Source organism: Rousettus aegyptiacus, unplaced genomic scaffold (genome assembly GCF_014176215.1).
Source record: "Rousettus aegyptiacus isolate mRouAeg1 unplaced genomic scaffold, mRouAeg1.p scaffold_m13_p_6, whole genome shotgun sequence".
Classification (NCBI taxonomy): Eukaryota; Metazoa; Chordata; class Mammalia; order Chiroptera; family Pteropodidae; genus Rousettus; species Rousettus aegyptiacus.
The window spans coordinates 17,168,929-17,196,285 of NW_023416309.1; the positions used below are offsets into that span (position 1 = coordinate 17,168,929).

General features: G+C 34.2%; 1 protein-coding gene and 1 pseudogene across 2 annotated transcripts; both read right to left on the bottom strand.

Annotated features, from left to right (window-relative positions):
- Nucleotides 1-57: 57 nt before the first annotated feature.
- DDX50 (DExD-box helicase 50) lies at nt 58-25,979 on the bottom strand. 2 transcript variants are annotated; one of them, XM_036222137.1, is made up of 16 exons: nt 25,764-25,979; nt 22,800-22,853; nt 22,127-22,423; nt 19,813-19,888; nt 19,259-19,437; nt 18,638-18,755; nt 18,342-18,527; nt 17,756-17,901; nt 14,790-14,939; nt 7,727-7,888; nt 7,163-7,282; nt 6,411-6,484; nt 6,026-6,185; nt 3,359-3,493; nt 2,178-2,222; nt 58-549 (listed from the first exon to the last, which is right to left on the bottom strand). In XM_036222137.1, exons 1-16 carry the CDS (start codon nt 25,848-25,850, stop codon nt 271-273), a joined length of 2,268 nt encoding a protein of 755 aa, XP_036078030.1. In that variant the 5' UTR covers nt 25,851-25,979; the 3' UTR covers nt 58-270. The 2 variants fall into 2 exon arrangements, with proteins under 2 accessions (XP_036078030.1, XP_036078031.1); XM_036222138.1 differs by lacking the exon at nt 22,800-22,853 and having other exon boundaries at nt 25,764-25,946.
- LOC118604697 lies at nt 5,486-5,603 on the bottom strand (annotated as a pseudogene).
- Nucleotides 25,980-27,357: the final 1,378 nt, after the last annotated feature.

The following is a 27,357-nucleotide window of genomic DNA, read 5'->3' on the forward strand; positions in this document are numbered from 1 at the left end:
AAAATTTAAAAGATTACATTGAGGAAAATTCTTAACAGATAGTGAAAAGAGACAATAAAAGGAGTTTTTTTTTTTTTATTCAAAGGTATAACTGCATTAAGTAGATTTGTTTACAACCATTCTTGTGAAATACTTTTTAAAAAAATACGACCAACTTCTTTGCAAATAGCAGACACATACCTCAACTATGATGACCTAATTTTAGGTGGATAATGTACATGATTAGGCAGAAATATGCAAGCTCACACTGGTAGATTAATTATCAAATTCTCAGTCAAAATTCCGTTTGTGGCCCCCGCTTCTTGATCGATTTCTATTCCCGCTTCGTCTTCTACCATCTTGTCGACTTCCTGATCGACTCCCCTGTCGACTCTGTCTACCTGACCGGCCACCAGATCGACCACCTGATCGGCCTGACCGGCCTGACCGGCCACTTGACCAGCCACTCCTCTGTCTGGAATTAGAGGATGTGTTTCCATCATAATATTCTTCAATTTCAGGTAATTTGGCTGGCACTGAGAGTACCCAGTCTGAATCATGCCACTCTGCCTGTCAGGAGAATTTAGAGGATTAATATAAATGCAAAATAGAAACTATAAGCAAGCACATGAGTACAGCAGACTCTTTTTTTTATATCTACTATTAGCTAAAGGCCATCAATCCATTAAATTCAAAGTATCTGGAACAAAACTGAAAACCAGGAAAAAAAAAACATTCAAAGCACATTCACTGAAGTCCCTAAATTTTCGTCTCAGGAGAAACTCTCAGGCCCATTTGAGACTCCAAATTCATACTCAGTTTACACATTCTAAAAGAGTACTGGTTTCTCTGCACAAAACAAATTCACCACTAATAAGTAGTACACTGCTTTCAGCTGGTATACTGACAGAAGCAAGAACTGAGAGCTGATGATGGAGATTAAAAAACCTGTCAATGCCAGCCAGGGACTGAAAAAAAGTAGCTATTGGAAACATTTGCTATCATGGTAAACAACTCTACATACACAAATCAGTGGCTCATAAGAGCATCACTCTGTCATATCATTGCGATCATGACTTGCCAAGTAAAATTAATATTAAAATATCTTGTTTATAAAAGTGAGCAGAGACAAACACCCACACATACCACTGGTGTAAATAGATAACTGAGGTCTTAAAAATATGGAAACCTTTTGGCCAAGGAGTCATCTATAAAAAGTCATCTTAAAGAGATAAACATGGCAATACATAAAGATTTAGGTATACCAAATTCAGGGCTGGCCTGTTTATAAGAGTATATTGTTGGAAATAATCTAAAATGTCATAAAATAAAACACTGATTAAGAAAAGTTGGCCACCCATATGGCCAAATACTAGGGAACCATTAAAAATAAGTAACTGTAAAAAAATAAAATAAAAAGTAACTGTGTAGTTGACAGAGAAATGTATTTACAATATAGTCGAACTTTTAAAGACTTAAGAAACAGAATAATCTCCTTGTTTCAAATTATGTATATAAATAAATATGCACAGGAATGCAACAGACAAATTCTATATTGTAGGAACCTAGTAGACAACCTCATTCTTCAACAGGTAAAATATAAGGAACATTTTTAAAACGAGAATGGAGGGAGAACCTATAGATTAAGAAACATCAAATTATAATGTATGTACCTTATGGACCTTATATTTAAAAATATATTTAGAAAAAATAATAAAAAAGTAAAAATAAAAATATTTAGGAGACAATAGGGAAATTTAAACACAAGTTGGATAATATAGAATTATTATTTTGGGGAGTTAATTATGGTATTATGATCATATTTTTAATAAGTGTCCTTAATATTTATAGAAATATTTATGGTTAAAATGATAGCATTCCTAGAATTTGTTTCAAAAGTGTAATACAGGAAAGTAGAGAAGTGGATGGAAGTATATATGAAACAAAATTGGCCACGAGTTGATAACTGCTGAAGCTAAGTGATTGATACATGAGGATTTAGTATGCAATTCTATTTTTTATGTTTGAAATTATTTATAATAGAAAATGTTTTAAATTATGATATAGATTGGATATTTTACATTAAGGAATTATTAATTGACTTAGGCATGATAATGATATTGTGCTTTTGATTTTTTAAATACCTATCTTTTAGAGAAACATACTCAATTATTTAACAGATAAAATTTTTTAAATACCTGTAAACTTTCTGACTCAGTTGTGGGAACATCAAAGCAAACACCCTAAAAGCAAAATGAAAACATTTTTATTTAGATACATGAGTTAATTTTTTACTAATACTCTAATACTTGCTGGTATCTTATATTAGCTATAAAAAGAAAAGATTAGCTACGTCCCAGACTATACATAATAGAATTAGAATAGGTAATATATAATAACACATGACACAGAGTGGCTGCTTACTGTGTTTTCTAAATCTGAAAAGTAACTAAACACAGTATTTAATAAGAATATACTACTACACTAAGGATCTAGAACATTCCTTAGAAAAATTTTTGTAGATACTATAATGTTGTACTATGTTCCTTGTACAATAATTTGTCTAATAAAGTCCTTTAAAAATTTAGTGCCAGAAAGTTTCTCTCCTGATGAGCTGCAGTGCTTATCAGATAAGAGACTGATGTAACCCAAGATGCTTCCTCTTTGGTCTTGGTTGCCAAAAAGTTGAAAGATAATTTTATAACGAATTTAGCCGAAGGATCTTGTTATATTTTCCCTCTCCTCCACATTTGTTCTGAATGTGTGTATTTTTCTCATACTTGCCGCAAATCTTTTTTGAAGGTAATATTAAACTTTGAGAAAATTATTTCCAATAAATAATTAAGTTAATAAATTATAGGCTAAAATGAACCTCTATAGTCAAGTTAGGTGAATAAATATAATACCTTTTCTCAAAACCATTAGAAGAAATCAGGCACTAAGATTACAGATGGCTTTAACTTTGCTATTTCATAAATGTATTAAAATACTTAATTCACTTCATTCTCCTCATTAACAAACAAGAGCAGTCCACTCAAAAACCAATTTGTATATTCCCTAAGTAATAGAATTGTTTAACTGTTGCGATCATAAGTTACTTAGAGAATAAACACACGCAGCCATCCATAATAAGTATATTAGGGAAGAAATTTAGATAACTTGGGTGTTACTCAAACTAAGTAGAATACTTATAGCTTTCTAGAGAAATAGTTATTTATATAACTCCTCCAAATTTTACAACTGGAAACAAACTAACATACGGAGAAAATAATATTATTCATCTCATTAGGCTTCAAAAAAATAAAGGAACAAAACCTGCTAGTCTTTATAAACATTTATAGTTGATTAAAAAGCTATATACTTATCTAGAAAAGCCTACCATATTTCCTTTAAGGAGGAACATTCTGGTAATTTGGGACACAGCATTACTATTCAACTTTCTGTTGAGTTCTTTCCAAGCGCAGCTGACATCCTGTATTTCTTCTGGGCTTTCCAGAGTCATGGTTACAAACCCCTTAAGGAATAAAAGTCACATTATGCTTGAAAAGAAAGCACCAAGACAATGTAGTTCGAATTCTATAGCCCTTTATGACTTAGCAGTATACTTATGGGCCAACAGTATGACTGCTAAAACACATAACTTCTTAGAAACTATATTAATAGAAGACTTAGAGATCACTGAAAGTATCATTCTTATATGTATTGCTATAAAGACTATATTTAATTCTAACCATCCAGCTTTAAGAGATAATTAAACTAGAGCATCAGAGAAAAGATAAGGTAGTAAAGAATTAAGGAAGTCAATTCTGAATGAGTCCAAGTTAGCTTGGAGTGGAAAAACGAGAGGACATAAACCTCTTTAAACTTTTAAGTGACTATTATATAAGCAAAAATTACTTGTTCTGTAAACTTTATTGGACAACAAAAAGATCAAAATGAAGAAGCCATATGGAGATATTCATCTAACAAATTTATTGAATGTCCCCTATGTATGCACCAGAGACTCTACTAGGTGCTAGAGATTCAGCAATTAAATAGTCCTTCTCATGGAGATTACATTCTAGTGGGCTGGGGGTGGGGGAAGTGGGGTAATCAGTAAACAAATAAGCAAATATAGAATGTCAGATAGTAACAAACATCATGAAGAATAAAGCAGAGCAAGAGAATAGAGAGTAATAAGAGGAGTAAGATATATTAAACAGGGTGATGGAGAAAGACCTCTCCGATAAGGTTATTATTTGGGAAAAGATCCAAATGTAGTGAAGGAAGAAGCTATGCGGTTATTAAAAGGGAAGAACAGTTGGAACAGTCCAAGTAAGAACAATGGCCTTGTGCAGCAGTAGGTTTATGTTTGAGTAACAGCAAGTAGGGTAACTGAAACAAGGGAGAGATTGATGAGAGATAAGGAGATGAGGACAAAAAGGTAGCACGGGGAAAGCCCTGTAGCAGGTGCATGGTAAACACTTGGGATTTTGCTTTAACCCATAAAAGAAATGTCAAACCACTAACACCCTGTTTCTAAGGTATTTTAATCAGAGGTTTAGATGACCCATCTACCAAAAAAGGATTCTTTCGTTAGGTAAGGATTGGGATTAAATGACCTCCTCAGTACTTCTTAGCTCTAAAAGTCTATCTTAGTATTTTCTTAAGAAGTGGATTTTTAGGGATAGGATATTTGCTCAGTGCTGAAGTATCACCCCACAGACTACTTAATTATAGAGAGTAAACTATACCTTTATATTGGGAATATATGGCAGTTTCCATCTTAAGCAATCAAATTAAGCATTTCTAGTACTAGAACAATCTGAAAGTATATGCCTCCTGATGTGATGCAGTATGAAGTATATACTATTACCTAAAATGTAGTCTTGCCAAAGCTGCTTAACCTGAATATAAAACCAAGCTTTCACGTTTCTTCCAGTTTATAAAATGGACTGAAAAAAGGCGTAAGTTAAATGATGAATGAAGAGAAAGCCAACCAAATCCAGAAGGTAAGCTATTCTAGATTCTTATGTAGACAACTTATCTAGAAACTTCAAATAATCAATAAAAAAGATGGGAAAACAGTTCCAGATTAAAAGAGACACATAACAACCAATTTTAACATATAAACTTTAATTAGATCCTTTTTTTTTTTTTTTTAAGATATATAGGGGAGGAAAGGAGGAAATGGGAGGGGGTAGGGAGGGAGGAGTAGAGTTAGACACATTGTCACTCTCAGCAAAATGACATTTGGCTAAACCCTTAATACCTGCCAGGTGGAAAACCACAGATGACCCAGCTGCAGTCATTTATGCTACTCCAAATAAGTCACATGCGAATTTACCTGCCCTGTCCCTTTGGTTCCTCTCTCCCACCAACTCTGATAATTTCTCTCTGTCTCTCTCCATCCAAGCATCATATTTTATTTGTTTGTTTGTTTGTTGTTTAGGCAAGACAACCCTTGGTTGACCTTACAGATTGCAAGGACCTTGTCAACTTACAATCCCTTACTTTTTATTTTTTACGCCTACAGCACCTGGTCTTCCTAGGTGTTCTCCCATCCAAGTACTAACAGGCCTGACCCTGCTTAGCTTCTGAGATTAGATGGGATCAGGCTTGTTCAGGGTGGCATGGCCGTAGACAGGGAGCTCTCTTTTTGTTGGGTCCCCTCACCCAATGACTCCCCTCACTTATACCATAGTGAGTAATAAATCTTTGAATTACTTGCAACCAATGGCTCTAGTATGGTTTGTTTTGACATTTGACACCAACCTAAGAGGGGGCCATGTCAGATGATTTTACTTACACACACACACACACACACACACACACCCTCTACATATACAGGCAATTCTTTGCACGGTACTGTGTTAACTGCAAAGAGTCTATTTCTTGATTTGCGTGGTTCCATGAAAACTTAAAAATTAAGGAATAGGTTCTAGTATGTAAGTTTCAGTTAACATAGAACTGTAAAGTGAAGGTTTCCTGTATTTCTCTCCAAATAAACAGATTACTATGGTTCGATTGTAATCTAAGTACATATGATTTTATCATAGATGTCTACCTTATCAGAGGTGATCAAAGATCGTGGTTCAAAACTCGATGCACCAGAGATATGGGCTAATGCTGCTGCCAATGCATCCACTGCCCCTTTTTCTTCTATCAGTCTCTGAGCTGATGGTCGAAAAAAATCAACAGCGGCATAAGAAACCGAAGCCAGAGACCTATGGTTTAAAAATAGCAAATTTTCTTGGTCAAAACAAAGGGAAAAAAATTAAAGAAAAGAGAATGTATGGGAAAAGAAAGAGCAACGTTTTCGTATTTTAATATAACTAAATGTCTGCTGGTAAAACTGGTGATTAAATTTTCTGATATTTGAATTAGTAGAGCTTAAAGATGAATAGCCTAATACAAAAGAAAAAATTATTCAGCAAGGTCAGAAAGCATACCTGATGGCATCCATGCTTTTAGATTTAACTAAATCCATTGTAGAAGGAACACCTACACGTTTAAAAGTAATTCCCTGAAAATGAAAGAATTATATTAAAGAAAAATGGAAGTCTTTACAATTAATTCCTAAGTTAATATAGTTCGAATTTCCACTTCTTGGACTTAAGGATTTCCAAGCCCTCGCAGATCAAAGATCTGCTTTTTCTAATATATCATCAATTATAAAATATACAAAGAGAAAAAAAATTTCTGAATTGCCCCTTAGTTACAATTATGAAATTTCACTTGCAAAATAAAGGATTCAAAAAAAGAAAAAAATGCTATTTAAATCTATTAAATCTATTTTTTCTTATTACCCTCTCATTTTACTAAGTATATGAAAGTGTATAAAAACATCATAAAAATAGGAAAAATGTGAAATATGACAAAAAATTCAGACCACAAAAAGTATAATTTCTAGAAACTGGCTATTGTGCCATTATTCCATATAGTCTTAACTATTACACCAAGTCAATGTCACAGTCACCCATTTACAAGGCTGAACTAAGAGGTACTAAAATCACAATGAACTTCGAGGGAGAAATTCAAGGGAAAAATGAGAAAGTCAGCTCTTCTGTTTTCACAATAAAAGTTGTATTAAAACAGTCTTGCAGCTAATACAAATTTAGCTCTCCACATGCTTCACATCCAAATGCAGCTTAAACTGAGAAAAGTTATAAATAAAGCCTGAAATAATTTAAACTCTACTTACTGCTTTTTGTTCCACATATCTTAGTTGACCTCTTTCTCTTGGTTGATAAAAACATATGCAAATCCCTGTCCGGCCAGCTCTACCTGTGCGTCCAGAGCGATGAATATAGGACTCAACATCCTAAAAAGAAAAGGTAATACTTTTTAAAAATCTAGCAAATTGCACACATTTCCGCATCAAAATAATAATGCTAATAACAAACTATCACTAATAATAATATTTTTATTTCAATCCTGCTGCTCTCTTCAACATCCCAAAGAATTTTTACACAGAATTTTGGGATAAAGCAGTATGATTTAAAATCTCTTTATCCACCGCATCCCTGCATTTTTTATATGGCAACTTTTTATAACTCCCTTGCATGAATCCATGCTTTAAATCTAAATAATGAAGTTTAGTAATTTGCAAGGGCATCAGATTCTAATCAATTTAACATCACACTAAAAAAAATGGCTAAGAGCAAGAACAGATAACGTATTTTCATACCCCAAGCAATAACTTATAAATAAAATGGCAATTTACACAGCTGCTTTTCTTTTCCCCAAATCAAATCTCATTTCCTACCTGTGGTGGAGAACTTTGAATGACCAGGTCAACCTCAGGAATGTCCAAACCACGGGCAGCCACATTGGTTGCCACCAAAACTTTAAAACTACCTTCTCTGAAGCCTTTCAGTGTAATTTCTCTTTGCGACTGTGCAATGTCCCCATGTAAACACTGGGCATTCTATTTGGAAAAGAGGGAAAAGTAAGTGTACAGCTCATACTTAGAATTGATAGCACCCTAACACCATAAAGCCTGTGCTCTTTATTGTTTTTTAATTTTATTTCCTGATAATTATAACACATACTTGTTTTTTTTTTTTAAATCAAACATTACAGAAAGTATTTAACATAAAATATAAAAGCTTCCCTTAGTATCAGCCTCCTAATAATTTACTGCTAAGTTTGGTGAACATCCCTACAGATATTTTTTTCTTTTTCTTTTATGTTTTCCAGAATTTTAAAAATTACATACATGCTTCTCATATAATACTGACATATACTATAATTTTATGTATTTACTTATAAAAACAGGATGCTATATATGTACTGTCTTGTAACCTACTTTGTAAGTTATCTTAGCCATTTTCCACATCTATAGATATAACTCTACTTAATTTTTTTAAACTGCATATGATTTCTTCACATGAATGCACGATCATTTATTTTAGCAATATCCTACTAATGAACATTTGGGCTGCATCCAAATTTTCACCTTCAAAAACAAAGCTAGAGCGAACATTTTATTTATATATCTGGACACCTCAGTATATGTATATTTCACTAGGATACATATCTAGAAGTTGAATTTCTGGGTCAAAAATTATAAACATTTAACATTTTAAAAGTTACATAAAATCGTATAATAAAAAAAGCTGTGCCCATTCTGGGTATTTTTTCATCATTCCCTACCTACCCTGTAAATTATGAATCATAATCCTTGTGAATCTAATAGGCAAAAATGATTTCCCAATGTTGTTTTAATTTCACACATTTCTGTATTCTGTAGTGTAATCAAACCTACTTATACTACTTACATATTTATCTTCCCTTTGTGCTGCAAATAATTTACCTAGTATTATAAATAAGTGTCCTAGTATTCCTAGCCACCATTACAATGTAAAGTTCTTAACAATAATTTTATCCCAACAGCGTCTAAACATTTGTATCTAAGCATAATGCACCCATGAGTTAATCACCGAGTACTTGCTATGCACCATGCACTATGCCCGGTTCTGGAGCAATCATAAAGAAACTATCTTTAGATAGACAAGTCGACAGGCATTTTCAATACAATGTGGTATGTGCTATAACCAGGTGCAGGGTGCTACAGGAATATCTAGGAAGGGAACCTAACTCAATCAGGTAACACTGACACATAAAAAAGAACTAGTAGTTGAGGTAAAAGAAGGAACAGAAAGCTAGCAAGTTCCAGGCAGAAAAAATATATATAAATAGTGTGTCTAGGGAACTACAAATACTTGAGTATTACTAAAGCATAGAGTTAAAAGAAATGGTGAGAGATGAGGCTGGAAAAGAATATGAATTTTATACTGACGACAATATGGAACAATAGAATGATTGCAAAATCATCATGAACATCTTTGCATTGTAGAAGAACACTAAGGCTACAATGTATAAAACGTATTAGAAAAGGGCAAGGCATACATTGTTGGTGGGATTGCAAATTGGTACAGCTGCTATGGAAAACAGCGTGGAGATTTCTCAAAAAATTAAAAATGGATAAACCTTTTAATCTATAAATTGTACTTCTGGGTATTTATCCAAAGAAAGCCAAAACAATAATTTGTAAAGATCTATGCACCCCAATATTCATGGCAGCACAATTTACAATGGCTAACATATGGAAGCAACCTAAATGCCCATCAACAGACGATTGGATAAAGAAATTATGGTTCATATACACAATGAAATATTACTCGGCCATTAAAAAAATGAAATCCTACCATTTGCAATGACATGGATAGACCTATAGGTTATTATGCTGAGTGAAATAAGTTAGAGAAAGATAAATACCATATGATTTCACTTACTGGAATCTAAAAAACAAAAAGAACAAGCCAATCAAAAACAGACTCACAAATATAGTGGACAATTTGGTGACAGACAAAGAGAATGAGGGTTAGGGGAATGGGAGAATGAATGGGGTGAAGGGTTAAAGAAGTACAAATTAGTAGTTGATAGATGGTCACAGGGATGGGGAGCATGGCAGAGGGAATGCAGTTAGCATTAAAATGTTGGCTAGGTGGAGAGCCAGGGGAGGGAGGGAGCAATTTGGGGGATCATTTTATGAACACTATGCACATCTAACCAATGTACTGTATACTTGAAACTAAGTCAAATGAATTATAAATAAATAAATAAATAAATAACAAAAAAAAATGGGCAAGGCAAAAGTAGAAATTCAAAAGAGATGTCAGTGGTCTCACCAAAGTAGTGCCAACAACCATCTATTCATTCAACACATACCTAATAATCTACAACACATTTGGGCACTAGGGATAAAACAACAAACAAAAACAAGACTGCCTCTGTCTTCATGGTCTTTATACTTTGGCCAGGAACATTAATCAAATAATTAGGCACACAAATAACTTTAGCCAACAAGTGTTAATGGTTGATGTAGGAGTCTAAGAGGCCAAGAGCATTTATAAGAGGACAACCTGATCTAGTTTGGGGCAAAAAAAAAAGTCCCTGAAAAGTGGTGCTCTGGACTGATATTGGAAGGATGAGTAGGAGGAGCCTAAGCAAGACAGACTACAAGTTCAAGAGCCCTGAAGTGAAAGGAAATATGGTATGTATGGAGAAAGTGCAGAAATGTGGAAAAAGTGTGATAAAAAGATGAGGCTGAAAAGGTAAGTAGAGGCTAGGCCATAAATGAATTCAAGAACTACTAGTAAATGAAACTGGGAGGACTTGCTGAAGGGAGTGGAAATGAGTATGAGGGAAAGAAATATATTATATATGACTGCCAGATTTTGAGTTTCTGCACCGGTAATGGGGGAAAAATGGACCATTTTAAACCATAGGAGATAGAATCCAAAAATATTTTAGAGTTAACTAAATGGTATATGGTAAGAAAGAAAAGTCAAGGGTAGATTTATGGCTTAGGCTACAGGTAGATGTATCATTCAACAACAGGGAATGCTGGAGATAGTGTTTATAGGCGTGTCGAAGAGAATGAATTCAATTTTAGGTACATAATGGGCTGGAGGTGTATTTAGCTAGTAGAATAAATATAGGACTAGATTCTGGAGACAAAGCTAACCTGGAAAAAAATCTGGACATCATCTGCATGTAGACAATAACTAGACCCATAGGAGTGACTAGATATATGTATCTAAATACATAGCTATACTACTATATTTCTACACTTATTGGCTGCCTGCTATAAGAAAAGCATTGTGCTAAATGTTTTAAATAAATAATTACATTTAAATCTTCAAAGTATAAAAACTTAATATTAATATCACTTTTAAAAAAGGAAACATGGGCACAGAAACATGAAGTAACTTGCTCAGGGTTGCACAGCTAGTAACACAACTGGGATTTGAACTGTCTGATCTGTCTGACTTCAAAGTCTATGCTTAATTTCTATGCTCAGGAAGAATATGGTGAGTGAGAAGAAACAAGCAGAGGTTTGAGGTGAGTAAGGAATGCCAATATTTAAAGCACAGCAAGAATACAAAAAGACCTCAACAAAACAGAGAGATTAGTCAGAGGAGAAGGAAGAAAACCTGTGTAATATCATGGAACCCAAGGTAAATGTTCAAGAAAGAAAAAATTATCTTATTATTTTTTTAAACAGTCATAAGCAAACATACTTTAAATAAGTGAACAGTTTTTCAAGTGAATTTTTCAAATTCACTATGAAAAATTTGATACATACTGATTTTCTTACTTGACAACTAGTCCTAAGGGGGGACTTAACACATTCATGATACCAGTGATGGTTACCAGGTCTTTAAGTTCTGAATAAATTATTTCCCAGAAGTTTGTGTAACTGTGTGTATAACTGTTTAGAATCTTAAGAAGGTTTTTTTCTGGTAAAAACTGACTTAAAGAGAAAAACAAAATTTAAATTAAAAAATAAAAATAAACTAATCACTAAAGTTCCCTTGTTAGTCCATAAAATCCTGTATCATCCATAATGATGTCCTGCTACTATTTTTACCTAAATAGCAAACCAGCAGAGGCAAAACTGCATTACTTCCAACCATAGAAACTGATCACCATCCAATAATATTTTAAGAATTCTCACTCAGCCCTGGGGACAAGGTAGTTCCTCTCTAAGATATAAAACAATAGCTTCTACAAGACAGCTGCTGCTGAGTATTCTAAAGCAATGACAGGAAAAGTAAATCAACTGCCTTTCAACAATATTTAGCATTTGTTTATACTGGATACAAAGCCAAAGTTCTACAATTAGTTAAAGTGACACTGGAGAAGATGGTGACAGCATAGTCTTTGAATCTCCAGTTTCCACATAAAAACAGAGCAAAACAAGGATGACAAAATTAAAAATCCAGTCAACATCTATGACAAAATTAAGTGACAAGGTATTTTCATAATTTCCAAAACATAAGCAGGTAGGGAAAAGACCTGTATGTATACAGGGAAATTTGCTAGTCCTAGTAACAGATACTCCCTGGAAACTATAATGCGCCAATTTGAGAACAGCAAGTGAAACTGGGAGAGTTTTTGCACCTTCAAGGGTGAGTGTGAGGAGCCAGAGATAAGGTCTGAAAGAGGATGGCACACACTGGACCCTGTAACGACTTTTAAAACAAAAAAGCCAATGCATCTTTGCCAGGACAAAGCCCCACACTGAAGAAAAACTGTTGGACCTAGAATCCAAAGTGATGCTGGGGGACCATAGAAGCGACAACAAAAAAGAAGATCCAGATAAAAGTGAGAGAAAAGATAGCCAGAGCTCAGAAAATGAAGGTCTCTTTTTAAAACACACCTTATTGAGATATAATTTACAGACTGCATTCTTAAACCACTAACAAAAATTACAGGAGACTTGAAACTAACTAAAATTTAAAAAATAAAGATTGTACTTAAAAAATTACAGGAGAAACAGCTCTAGAGCTATGAAGTAGAAAACTATTCTGACCCACACCACCTCATCTAAAATTCAGAAAGATTAATTAGATCTAAAAATGAACAATAGAAAAAGTCACAGTTAAACCCCATAAAAAGTCATTAGAAGGGAGGAGAATAAGCAGAAAAGTATCCCCATGAATAATGAAAGCGCTCTAGAAAGGCATCCCCACAAAACAGATGAAAACCATAGCATTATATTTCTGAATGCGCTAAATTTTTTAAATGACATAAGAACAAGAAATATCAAAATGAGAAAAATTCAGAAATGACATGAAATGACTCAAGAAAGAAGCATCAATGAAAGATAAAGATTTTTCATAAATGAAGACCATACTGGAAGGAATACAAGACTGAGTAAAACACAATGGATGATGCCTTAAAAACTGAGAAATTCTGAAATTTGAAGAAAAGACGAAAAGGATTTGAGATAAAGTGACAAAGGAGAGAGGAAAAAAAGTCGACATACACATAGCAAGAGTCCCTAAAGAAAAACCCCAAAGCAATCAGAAAAACCAAATAACAAAAAAATTAAAATTCAAGAAAGTTTTGCTGAAATTAATATATTAGAAACTACAAATTGAACATGTATACTGTGTACCCAGAAAAAGTGACCACCACCAAAATATATTCTAGTATAACTAACTGATTTTTAAATAAAAAGAAAAGTCTTTTGCATTAAGACGAAAGACCAAATCAATTCTAAGAAAAAAAAATCAGATTGGCATCAGACACTTTATTCCAAAAACAGTAGAAAAAATATGCTTTATTCAAAAAACAATAGAAAAAACATATTTAAGAGACTGAAGGAAAGAAAATGTGAACCAAGAATTTTATATTCAGCCAAAACAATTTTCAGGGATGAAGTTAAAAATAAATAAGCTATTATCAACAGGCAATATTGTCCTGTTGATATGAGTCCATCCTCAGGAGTCTACCAGATAACAAGTCACAGATAACAAAAATGACTGAAGAGACATTGACCTAAGAACTGATAGCATTATTATCAATAGATGTTAACATCACAAAGAGACAAACACTAGATATTATACACCTCCTGAAAGAAATACACCAGCTATGAAATAGTTTTGCCCAAACTAAACAAGCAAACCTGAATTTTTTAGGAGATACAGAAGAGGAACATGTTAAATGATATCACAGGGAAGCAATATTCTAGATTCTGAAAACTTGGTTTCTTAAACAAGAAAAAAATAAAAGAAGGAATCCATATTCTAAAGAGATTTAATGAAATCATACAATGTAAGAATCTTATTTGGACCCAGATTCAAGGGAAAAAAAACTATAAAAAGAAAAACAAAGCATTTATGAGGCAATTGAGACTGAACAATAATTGATATTAATTACTGTTAATTTTTTAAATGCAATAACATTATTGCGTGTGTTTTTAAAAAATAATCCTTTTCTTTTAAAGACACATACTCAAATATTTATGGACATTATACGTTATCCAGGGTTTGCATCAAAATAATCCTGGAGCAGAAAATGAGTGGCATTTGGATGAAATAAAATAATCATTGCAGCTAGAGAGTGAATACATAGGGCTCATTACAATGTCGACTTTTGTGGTTTAAATTTTCTACAATAAAAAGTTAAAACAAAAAAAGACATATAGATTTAGTATTCTGATCCATCAATTCAATAAATATTTGTGATTTGTTTTATAATACAACTCTGAAATATTACCCGGTCTTAGCCACAGAAATTCACTTTTGTTTCAACTTCTGTATTTCCAAGATCACATTTGTAAAATCTTGAAAAACCTCATGAAAATGGATAGAATTCCATCCTGACTTAACATATGAGGTGGCTACAACTTCCTTCTGAATTAGATCCAATTCTAAAAATGACTATCGAATCTGGTCCACAAAGTATATGATTTTTTGTTGAGTGCTTCATCCCGATAATCTTGATTAGAAAAAGTATGAAAAAAGGCTTACCTGTTTTATGTGCGGATTCATGGCCATTTCAGTAACATTCTTTTTGGTCTCACAGAAAATAATAGCCCTCCCTTCTGACCCACTGTAGACTTGAAGGACATCTCCAATAACTGCTGGCCTCTGAGACCAATGGCATTGGATGGCCAAATGCTTTGAGGAGAGAAAATGCCAAATATGTTTCATTAAGTAAAAAAGTATAATTTTTTTTCTGGAATCCCATTTAAAAACAATATACAAATGGCTATCAATAGGTGAATGGTAAACGAATTATGATATAGTTATACGATGGAATACTACTCAGTAACTAAAAGGAACTGAGAGAGAAAGAGGGAGAGAGAGGGAGAAGGATGAAAGGAGAGAGGGAGAAGGGAGAAAGGAAGGGGAAGAGGAGGGAGAGGGCAGGTGAAGGAGGGAGAAGGCGGGAGACAGACAGACAGACAGACACACCAATACTGACACCTTCAACAATATAGATGAATCTCAAAACGTAAACTGGGTGAATGAAGCCTTACAGAAAAAGAGTACAAACTGTATGATTCCATTTACATGAAATTCTAAAACAGGCAAAACTAATCTATGGTGGAAAAAAATCAGAACAGTGGTTGCCTCTGGATGGGGGACTAACTGAGCAGAAGCATGAGGGAAACTTCTGGGATGATGGTGACATTCCACATTTTGATAGGGGTTTGGGTTATGCACATGGATGAACTGGTCAAAATTAAGCCAATGTATACTTAAAAGTTTGCATTTTTTGTATGTAAATCTCTTAAAAGTTATATTATATGATGAACCTCAAACACATTATGCCAAGTGAAAGAAGCCCAACCAAAAATCACATATTATATGATAACATTTTTATGAAATATCTATAATAAGTATATCCAGAGACAAAAAGCAGATTGGCAGTTGCCAGGGACTAGGGGAAGGAATGGAGAGTAACTAACTACTAAATGGTTACCGGGTTTCCTTTCAGAGTGATGAGGTATTTTGGAAGTGGACAGAGGTCTTGGCTGCATAACACTGTGAATGTACTAAATGACACTAAATTGTACACTTTACAAGGTTAATTTTAGTTATGTGAATTTTACCTCAATAAGAAATTTGTAAATATTGAGCTCTAGTTAAAGATGTGCATGCTAAAATATTTATGGGTAAGTATATTGGTTTCTGCAATTTGAAATGCATCAAGAATTACAATGGGTATAGGGATGGATATATATGTGATAAAGCAAATACAGTAAAATATTAATGGTAGAATCTAGCTGGCAGGTACATGGGTGTTCATTGTAAAATTCAATTTTTTGTTTGTTTGAAAAGTTTCATGATAAATAACTTATGTTGTATGTTTTAAAATATGTTCATTTTAATATATATTATATATCTCAATAAAATTGTTTTTAAATGTAACACATTAATTATAGAACACCTGGAAAACAGAAAAAGCACAAGAAAACCAAGAATCATTTATCACCTACAACAAGGTCTTGCTTTTTTCCCCACTCTCAGAAAAAAAACCCGAATCTGATCAAGCTTTACAATCTAACTATTAAGTCACAGGAAAATGAAGGCAGAGGAACATGTTAAATAACAACACAGGGGTGCGAATCAACAAAATTGAGACTGTGGGAAACTTGCAAGACAATATATCTTTGTTTCCAAAAAAATATTACAAGGAAAAAAGGGACAGAAGAACCTACTAGATTGTAAAAGATCTAAGACAGTGGCAGTGTAAAGATCTTATTTGGATCCAGATTCGAAAAGAAAAACGACAATTAGAATAATATGGAACCAGACATTTAATGATAGTGAAGAATTACTTTCTTCTACTGTGATAACTCTGTGGTTTGGTTTTGCTTTTTAAAGAGCCCTTATCCTCTTAAAAATATATAAAATTACATGAAGATGAAAAGATGACTAAATGCTTCATATGTAGGGATGAAGACTATATGGGGGTATAGAAAAGTTCATTCTTAAAGCCTGGTGATGAGTACATCAGATCCCTTATACTATTCAATTTTTGTGTATGTTTGAAAACGTCCTTAATAAATTTTTTTCACTGATACATTTTACACTCTTATTGTAAAAATTTTAGCCATTAAAAAATACACAAAGCTTCCTTTGACTATCCTGTACTGTTTAAGTCCTCTTTCCCTGAAGTAATCACTATTATTAGTTTGATGTTCACCCTTCCAACCTATGTTTGTATATTTATGTAAATACCTAAAGAATCCAAAGCATTTTTGTGTATTTTAAAAAAATAGTATGATTCGATACATACCATTTGGTAATTTAATTTTTATTACTCGAATTCATGTTTTAACCATTACATTGTATTTATAGATTATACTATTGTTCATTTAACCTATTTTTATCTATATGCACATATATGTACATCTACTAAATGGAAAAATTACATATATGGTACATATCTGTCATAAATCATACAAATATTATCTTTCTTTTAAAAAACATACTGGTTTAAATTTTCAGAGTCAAGCCTTCCCTTTCCTGAAATCAAATAACTGTTCCTCTATACCTGCTTTAAATGACTTTAAGCCTTAATTTTTAAAAATCTTTTGGGAATATTTTTGGTATAGACTATGAGATAAGGATCTAACATTTTTTCACCTCAGCTTTAACAAATTATTCCAATACTATTCTTTTTGGATTGATATGAATCACCTCTTTTGTCACAAGATTTAGCAAAGTTTGCCTATGTTTAAGTTTGTCTCTATGGCTGCTTGGTTATGTTCTGTTAGTACTTGCCTGTGCACATACTTTTCCCTCTTTTATTTATTCTATTCTGCTCCACAATCTCAGACTATAGAAATATATAAGTATCTTATTGACTAAGGGCAATAAAGAAAGATTTGGCCTGAATCGGTACCCAAAACTTAAGTTTAGCTTCAATAAATTTCAAAATACCAACTGAAAGTTAAAATTTATCATGCTGGAAAGCTACTTACTTCCACAGTAGTTGCAGCCTTTTGAGTCATTTTTCCAACAAGGTCAACCTGTTCATATCTTGGTTTCATATATTTTTTTGCAACTTTGTATACCCACTGTGGGCAAGTTGCAGAAAAAAGTAAAGTCTGAGGATTGTCTTCAGAATCTTAAATAAACAAAAAGAATTCAAATGCTTTCTTAATACCCCAGAATGTAGTCAGCTCTTAAAAATTCCCCCAGACTTCAAAGAAATAATGAAAAATTCAAAACATGGGGTGAACAGACCATATAAACTTCACTGCAGTTATAAAAACTTTCAACTTTCATAACTGAGAGAAAATATGAAGAAAACTGAATCCATAAGGAAGGTGAAAATTTAAGGAACAATGAGCAAAGAAACTGGTAAAACAAATTAGTAAATGTAACTACCAACTATATAAAGCATAGAAAGCTAAGAAAATAGTTAAAGTACGCTATTATCTTTCTTGATCAGGAAGAGAACAGATAATAACTTCGGTTTTGTTAGAACACTGGACACGATGTTGTAAAAATTATGAAGTAAAAAGAGAATAATTGCTAACGTGCTTATTTTTAATTAGGATATACCAGTTTTGTAGGATTCATGGATAATATCTTCAACTTGTTCAGCAAAACCTAAATCTAACATTTGATCCACTTCATCAAGCACAACATGGCGTAATTTAGAAAGATCTAATCGGCCACTCTGCAGATGGTCTTTGATACGACCAGGGGTTCCAACCAAGATGTCAATACCATTTCGAATATGATTAACTGTAAGAAGAGAAAAATATCAGTAATATGTAAATCAAATATATCTTTTCCTATTATTTCTTTTAAGTAGCAAATAGATCTTTGAGCTACTACCATACATATTTACTCACTTTGGCTTTGATATGATGTTCCACCATAAAAACATGCCACACTTAGTTTTCTAGTTATATCTTTGAAGTCTTTGGCTACTTGGTTTGCCAGTTCCCTTGTAGGAGCCAAAACAAGTACCTGAGCAGGAGATTTAAAAAACAAAAAGATACATATTTTTCTAAAGATATCTAAATTCAAACTAAGAAAACTTTTTTTAAGGCACATTTAAAACTAGAAATCTCAACGTTGATGTCGTGGTATTTAAAGAGTACAAATAACAACAACACCTTATATACCTCTTTAGCAAATTCATTGTTTAAAAGCAAAAGTTATGATTTAAAAAAAAAGAGAGGGAAAGGTCACTAAACATACTAACTGTAGATACTCCTAAAATTAGATATGCTGGCTTCATAATACATAGTTATCAAAGATATCTATGGATTCATACACATTACATTTATATGCAATAACTACTTCGCTTTAGCGTTACTTGAATTTTTTATGTTAAAAATAAACAAATTTTTTATTTTATGCCACAGGACTAAGTTTTCTTTATTGGGTACTTGGACTTAAAATTAGTATACTTTCTTTCCTTTTCTATTAGAGTAAGGTTTAAACCTTTTACTCTCTATAATGGTTACCTTTGGTGAGCGACTTTTTTTAATTGTCTCTTGATTTCTTTGGAGTCTTTCAATCAAGGGGATGGCAAAAGAGAATGTCTTTCCTGTTCCTGTCCGTGCTTGAGCAATTAAATCTTTTCCTTCATATACAGGATCAAAGGTCTTAACTTGAATAGGAAAGAGATATGTCACCCCTCGACCTGCAAAATGAGATTTCATTGAAATATTTATTTAAGACTAGCATTAGGGAAAAATATAGCTATTTGAAAATAGTAATCCTGATTCCTCAACATCCGCCTAAAGATACATTACCTAGTGACATGTACAGTTATTCCTACCCCAAGAGAAATTATTTTTAAAAACTGGTCTGAACTTTTGACAAATACATATAATTCTTTAGAGTTAAAAACAGGTTAGAATACCAAAAAGGATGATGTAGAAATAACTGCAATTAAAGAAGAACTATTTCTCTATGTTTTCTATATTCTCCTTTTAGTTGTAAAAGGCAGAGTTTTTATAAAATCTAGTGTTTAGATTTAGATTTTCAACTGCATATCCATTAAAATTCATAGTACCTTTCAGAAGCTTTATAGTCTCCTCAGAAATAGGGAAATTGGAGAAGTCTCCTTCTTTCTGTTCACGTGTTAGGGTCTGTCAAAATGAAATTAAAGTTCTAACTAATATAGTTCATATTTAACTAGGTATTTAGAATCTTTTACTCATTTACTGTTTTTAGTTTTACTAAAGGAGCTAATAAATCAACTTTAGTTAGCACTTAAAAAATTGTATAGATTAATTTACAACATAAATTAGTGGGAAATTGTTAATTTCAAAAGTATCCCTTCAAATAGCAATCTTAATACACTTTCCTATAATACATTTTAAAATGATCAATTCACACATAAATCTCCCTTTAGAAATACATCTACTACATAAATTAAAATATATTTCCATTTGACTAAGATATTACAAAAGAGCTATTTAATAATCTAAATCATATTCACAGATACAAAAAATATTAATTGTGAGGATCAACATCAGCCTATAAAACAACCCTAAAAGAAAATGCACAAGGAAAGTAAATTGTTTTAAAATAAAAGTTGTTCTACAGCTCTATAAAGCATTTTTTAGGTCACTAATACAAAGAAAAGTTTCTGTAAGCCTGAAAATTTCTTTAACATATATACAGGTTAGCGTAACATTGTCATTTAACATCTATTGAAAACTGTGTACTAGTAACGTATAGATAGAATAATGACAATATATCTACCCATAAACTTTGTTATTGACGTGCTTAAAGAAAGTAGTTCCAGAACTACACATAATAGCAATTTTCAAATAGGGAATCAGGTAGAAAACATAATATAAAATTCAAATTGTAAGCCATTTAAGTAAACCTCAAAAGTCTTCATTTTAAGATTAAAAAAAAATTATTTTATTATAAAATACATTTTCATTGTAGAAATTTTAGAAACTATAAACAGAAATAAGTTATCTATAATCCAATCAGCAAAGCCAAATTACACACTACTCCAATCTTCATTCTACACATACATTAATTTTTTTAAAGTAAAATAAGACAATAATGCATACACTGTTTTGAAATCTTTTTTCATTTAATAAGATACATTAAATGCCTAACACTCTTCTATGACCTTTAAGACGGATGTATGTTTTCACAAAAATATAGCATATTTTATTAAACCAACTGCCTACTATCAGACATTTAGGATGTTGAAATTTTTGGCTATTATCAACAATATCACTGTGATAAGAGTGCTTATTCATACATCTCTGCACATATTTTGTGATTATCTCCTTAGGAGGACAGATTCCTAGAGTTAGAATTCCTGAACCTTAACATGTTCTGAACAAAATTATAAACAGTTAAGCCTATTATAATACCAGGCGAAATCCCAACAGAGAAAGAGCAACCTGTATATTCCACTACTAGCAATACAGATTTGTAGGACCTTATTTAGATTAACTCTCTAAAATTGTGCTTCCTGACCAATAGCAAATTCACAAATAAAAAACACATATTGTAAGGCAAGAATTCAGCATCTTTTCCCAAAGCTCCCCATATATTACATATTAAGCTCAAATGTACTTAAATTATCAGCAACTACCAGATTTAAAAAACATAAAAAATTATTAATCACCAAGAATTATTAAGACTATCAAAGTTGTTTCTGAGGAACTAAGTAATTTACTGACAATTAATAATACCTAGAAAGATTTATAAATTCTGCTAGAGGAAAACCGCAAAAACAAACTGAACAAATTCTGTGCAAGAAAATTTGTTGCACAGAATTGGCAAAAGCAATGCAGATTCTATACTAAACATGTTTTCTACATCTTAAAAATACTCATGAGAAAGATTTCTTCAGATCATATTATATGTTTCATTTGTTTTAAAAATGCAGACAGCTTTAAGATTGAGTTACAATAATACTTAAAGATTATTTAAATGCTATTGTTATAAAAAGCAGAAGGTAAAATACATAAAGTCAAGAAGGCTTATGTACCTTGTTTCAGGAAGTCAGAAGTCAATTCATGAGTACTGGTAGGGACTGAAATAACCATAAGAAATGCAAGTAGGTGACCATCAATAACCAATTTGGAAAAACTGTTTAATAACCCAAATGTACAGGAAAAGGTTTAAATCTGACCATCCCTAACCCCCACGCCAAGAAAAGGCAATACCTTAAAAAAAACAAGGGGCAAAGGAAAAAGGCTCGGGTTACAGCTGTACAGACTCCCTGGTCCAACTGAGGGTACTGGACACCAAGTGGGTAATATTATAAAATCAATTCTAAGTAGTCTAAAAAAATCAAATTAGTCTATATTTCAGGATAATGTCAAATGCAAAACAAAAAGTATCCATACCTCCTCTAGTTTATCATCACTTGATTTATGAGTAGAACTATCTAAGGATGCCATTTGCTTTGATTTTTTTTCATATTCTTCAATATCTCCATTTGACAGATCTTTTCTTTTTGACTTATGAGATTTAGAAAATTCGTCTGAAAGTCTATTATATCCTTCTTCAGTGTCTCCATTTAGCTTCTCTTTCGTTTTAGCTTTTTTGGTCTTGGGAACATCCAGGTCATCAGCAACACCATTTTCTCTTGTTTCTGATTTTTCATCTGAGTCAAACTGGTGCCTTGACTTCCTTCTGTCACTCTGTAAAAAAACAAGAGAGCAGTGACAGGAGAGTCACAAACTATCCTCTAAAAGAAGTTAGAACAAGACTCCCCAACCAGCAAAGCACAGTCTACCGCTTTCCTGAAAAGTTGCCTGGTAGAAATCCAGACTGGTTGCTAATATGCCAAGCCACTGCCTCACCTATTGCTTTCTTTCTCATCCCATCGCTAGCATTCTCAAGACTTGGCCTCTAGCCCCTTTCTAATCCCATCAGTAGATTTAAGGGAAATTAAAATAGCTCCTTTTCAGAAGAAGAAGGACATTCATAAATGTAAAAAAAAAAAAAACAAAACAAATGAATGAACAAAAGAAATAGTTCCAAAAGAAAAAAAAATAATATTTATTGAGTACCTACCCAGCATTGTGTAATGTGTTTTCGGCTTATCTTGTTTAAATCTTCATAACAACCCTATAAGGGAAGTACAGGTCCATAATCCCTTATCCGAAATTCCGATATCCATAAAGCTCTGAAAACCGAAAGTTTTTTTGTAACTTATTTGGAGACAAAACCTTACCTGACCCAAACTCATTTGGTGGCTAAATTTGACTTGAACTAAAGTAATCTTTATTTATTATACTTAGTATGGATACTCATATTTAAAATTCAGATGTTTGATTATAGGTTGGGGGCCCCAAACCCTACTGGGGTGATACCCTTCTAAAAACCCCCAGAATTCTGAATTCCAAAACACATCTAACCCCAAGGATTTTGGATAAGGGATAGCAAACCTGTATTACCTCTGCCATTTTACAGATGAGGAAACAGAAGTTCTCAGAGGTAAGTAATTTGCCTCTGTTACTGACCCACATGTGGGATTTCCTGCAAGTTGAAGTGCCAGAAATTAAGCACCATCTGACTTGAAAGCCCATGCTCTTTTTACATCATACTTCCTCTCTGAACATCAATAAATAACAGGTTAAAGAAAAAATAAACCAAATGAAACTATATAATTCATGTAAAACTCCAATTGTTATACTCCCATGAAAACAAGTATATTAATCTTGGAAATTTTTTTAAAGTTTTTAAAATATAGTTAATAGAATTTAATTTTTTCAAAAATAACTATTCTTGAACTTTAGTTTTAAAAGGCCAAACTGTTGGCCAGTGTTTTAACATTTGCAGACAGCAAGAAATAATTTGGAAATACGTAGTCAAATGTTCAAAATAAGTTAGAGTGATTAGTGATAATAAAAACTACCACAACCAAAAATTTCACCATGATTTACACAATTTTTACAGAGTACTCTCACATACAATTTTCTCATTCATCAAATAGGAATTGCAAGGAAAATAAGGTATGTGAAAACGCTTTGTCAACAGTAGAGCTTTACATTAACATAAGTTATACAGTGATATGTTACATCATTTAATCTTTAGTTAACTGAAATAACCAACATCTCTCCAAATCAATAGGGTCAATAGAAAAACGAGGTCATTTATATACACTCAGCCTTGGGGTTTGAATTGCTCCTGGGCCTTGTACTTCGTAGAGATGAAGCAAGGTAAAGTGAGACCTCTAGGTCCAAGCCCAGAAATATCACAAGGTGATGAAATATATTGTTCCACATCAGGTGCACAGTGCTTGACTCTCCACTTCCTTGGCTCCCATGACCCTCTATATTCTTTCCTTATCTTCTTACCTCTACCTTCGATGGTTCCTTTTCCTTCTCTTTCTATGGATGCTCCTTAAGTCTGTTTTCTATGCACATTTTCATACCATTTTCACGGCTTCAACATACACTACCAGGCTTCCTTCCTCACTTGTATTCCAGTTCTGAGAACCTAAGGCCCAGCTTCATATTTCAACATATCCAAAACCAAAGTTATCTTCATCTCAGTGCCAGATCACTATTAAAAGGCTCTATTTCTATTAGTATTCCGATCTCTTTCCAGATTATTAGTTATCTGTCATAAAGGAAAATCGACAAGTACTTCTGGAGAGTCTACAATGTGAAAGCCACCAATTTACAAGAAATAGTGAAATGTACTGATGGACAAATATAGGGTCATTCCCCTGAAGAATATTTGAGAAATACTAGGGGAAGATATATAGGAAAAATGAGCTAACTTTAGAAGGAAAGGCATAATAAATGTCAACTGAATGATAAAGATAGCACTGGAACAAGACTCTGAAGGGGAATGTTATATGTACAGTGGAGTGGTTAGAACTCTAAACCTTAACAGATGGATAAAATTTGAATCCAAAAGGAAAAACAAGTATTTCAGGAGGAGGCAAAATTAAAATAACTAACAGATGACTTCATTTATGTGAGGTATCTAGAGTAATCAAATTCATAGAGAAAGCAGAATGGTGGTTGCCAGGGGCTGAGGAGACGGGGCAATAGGGAGGCTGGTGTCTAATGGGAACAGAGTTGCAGTTTGGAAGGATAAAGACGAATTGTGCTGGTGGCTACAGAACAATGTGAATGTACGTAATGCTGCAAAACTGTACACTTTAAAATGGTTTATTTTATGTTGTGTATATTTTATCACAATAGAAAGTAATAATTGTTTGGCTGGAATGGCAAGTTTACCTTGGTGATGAGGGTGTGTTCTGCTCTCTGGGGCTATACAGAATATTTTCATTCTTTGTCAAATATCAGCCTTGGAATAACACTTCCTTACCATCCTCAGCTGTTTTCTTTTCTCCAGGTATCTTTCTTTGGAGGGGTGGGGTGGGAAGTCTCTACAACTCTACAGGCTCCTTGAGAGCAGGGAATTATTTAAACTCTTTGGTGCCCAGCAAAGAGTCTGACACATATTAAACTCCATAAATACTTATGGATTGAATGTAAATACTAAGAGTAAAGGCTATTAATACAACACACACGATTTCCACTATAGCCGGACCCTGGCAACGGTGGCTCTGACACTTTTCCTTAAGCCTCTAAAGACTAGTTATCGAAGTCTGTAAACCTAAAATCGCTCTCCCCAAGATTTTCGCACACGGGTCAGGGTGACGGAGAAGTAACACATATTCAAAGCAATCAGTTTTCCTAATCATTTTTTTGGGGGACGGCCAACAAGAAGCAAATAGCAGGTCTCGCTGCTTAAGGAAGAAGAAAGAACACACTCCACGTCGATGGAGTACCCATCTCGCAGACGCCGGCGGGGAGGACTGAGGAACCACAGAGGCCGGGCCAAAGCCCAATGCTGCCTTTCTCCAAGTTGGAGGTGTGAAGGTAGGAATGGGCAATGGCTGTGCAAGGGGAGGCCCTCGGATGCTCCAGCCCGGTTGTGACAGGCCATCAGGAACAGCTCCCCTCCCCGCCCAAGCCGGCGCAGCCCAAAAGGAGGCGCGGCCCATCCTCAGCGCACCTTTTGCCTCTCCTTCTTCTGGTTCTCGGTCTCCTCCAAGGGTGCCTCCAGCTCCATAATGTCCCCCCAGAGGAGTTTCCCAGGCATCACTCGTCGCCGCTGCCTCCCGCTGGACACAGCGGCCAAAAGCACCTACGGAGAGCGACAGTGTGAAATGAAACGGAGGCAGGGCAGCGCCTGGCCAAAACCGTGCGTCACTTCCGCGACACGCACCGCCAAGCTAGGGAAAGTAATCCCGGATATTCTCGATTTAAACTCTCTCCTTGCGACTCAATCTCTAGCCAATGAGTGTAAGAGGTCTCGATTCGCCCACCCTTGTTCCAAAGTGATTGGCTGCTACAACTAAAACCCTGGCCAATCGCCACAAAGGATGCGCGACCTGATTAGCATAAAATGGGGGTTTGTGGGAGGACTTCCTCTCTTTCTCTCCCCTTTCGCCACTCCGAACATTTCACCTCGGAGACGCTTCGAGGCTTCCCAGCATGCAGTGCTGGTGCTAGGAAGACCCTCAACAGCGGCGGAGAGGGGCCCGCGCGCATGCGCAGCAAGCTGGACCATTCACTGGCCCTTGCGTGGCCAGTGGGGAGTGCCACGCGCCGCTCCGCCATTCGTCGCCGGAAACGGCGGGCCTCGGCCCCGCCCACTGCGGGTTGAGTCGTTAACGTCTAACGGCTTCGCGCGAACCAGAGGCTCGGCGTTGCTGGCAAAAGTCTTAATGGGAGTCTGGAGTGGGCAATGTGGACTTGAAGTGAAGGCGAAAACTGAATATTCATCCCTCAAGTCTTAGGTTTTAGTCATGAGGTTGGTTCTGGCTTCATTTTAGGTCCTTCCTACGCTCCCTATTTGACATAGAGGAAACTAAACCCCTAGGAGGGATTTACTGATCTCAAGTCACACAGTGACACAGTCGGGACTAGGGAACTAATCTAAATCCGAGATTAGTGCCTTCTCTGCGACAGCAGTCTGAAAAACCTTGACACCAGTAGGAAAAACCTGGAGAAACCTAGAGAGAAAACAGGCCTTGATATCTTTAACACACGTATTTGCAGTGAACAATTGGATTTTATTTTACTGATGGGGATTAACTGCCTCCGAATTAACTTTATACAAAACTGAAAACCTTTTGACAATACTAAGCGATAATTCCTAGCATATACCTTTTCTAATTTCACCTGTGTTAGCTAGTTGGCTTTCTTTACAGAGTCATTTCTTTATCTCCATCTCTCTTCAATCCAGCTACCCTTAACTCGGGAATAAGAACCAAGTTGAGTTGTAGATGCGGGAGCACTTCGCAAACCATTTGAAGTCTCACACACCAGCCTTGTAACCTGAGCATCAAACTTGTTTCTTGGCAAAATTACAGATTGCTACATGTCATGGAGTTTGGGGATTGGGCCTGAATAGCTGAAACCACAAATGTTAAATCTTGCCATAGGCCTTCTGGATAATTATGGATTGGCCTAAAGTCAAAGGCTATGTTTCTGTAAATGTTACCTTATGGATTCAATACAGCAAACAAAAGGAATGTTCAACTAATGATTGTGGGAAAATGCATCTCTGGATCTGTGCTTTTTTTCTAAATCATTTTGTGCTA

Coding starts and splice junctions, on each gene's coding strand:
- DDX50 (XM_036222137.1), bottom strand. CDS start 25,850: ATGCCTGGGAAACTCCTCTGGGGGGACATTATGGAGCTGGAGGCACCC. Junction 6,485..7,162: donor GATATGTGGAACAAAAAGCA/GTAAGTAGAGTT, acceptor TTTCATTTTCAG/GGAATTACTTTTAAACGTGT. Junction 2,223..3,358: donor TCCTCCTTAAAGGAAATATG/GTAGGCTTTTCT, acceptor TTTTGCTTTTAG/GGTGTTTGCTTTGATGTTCC.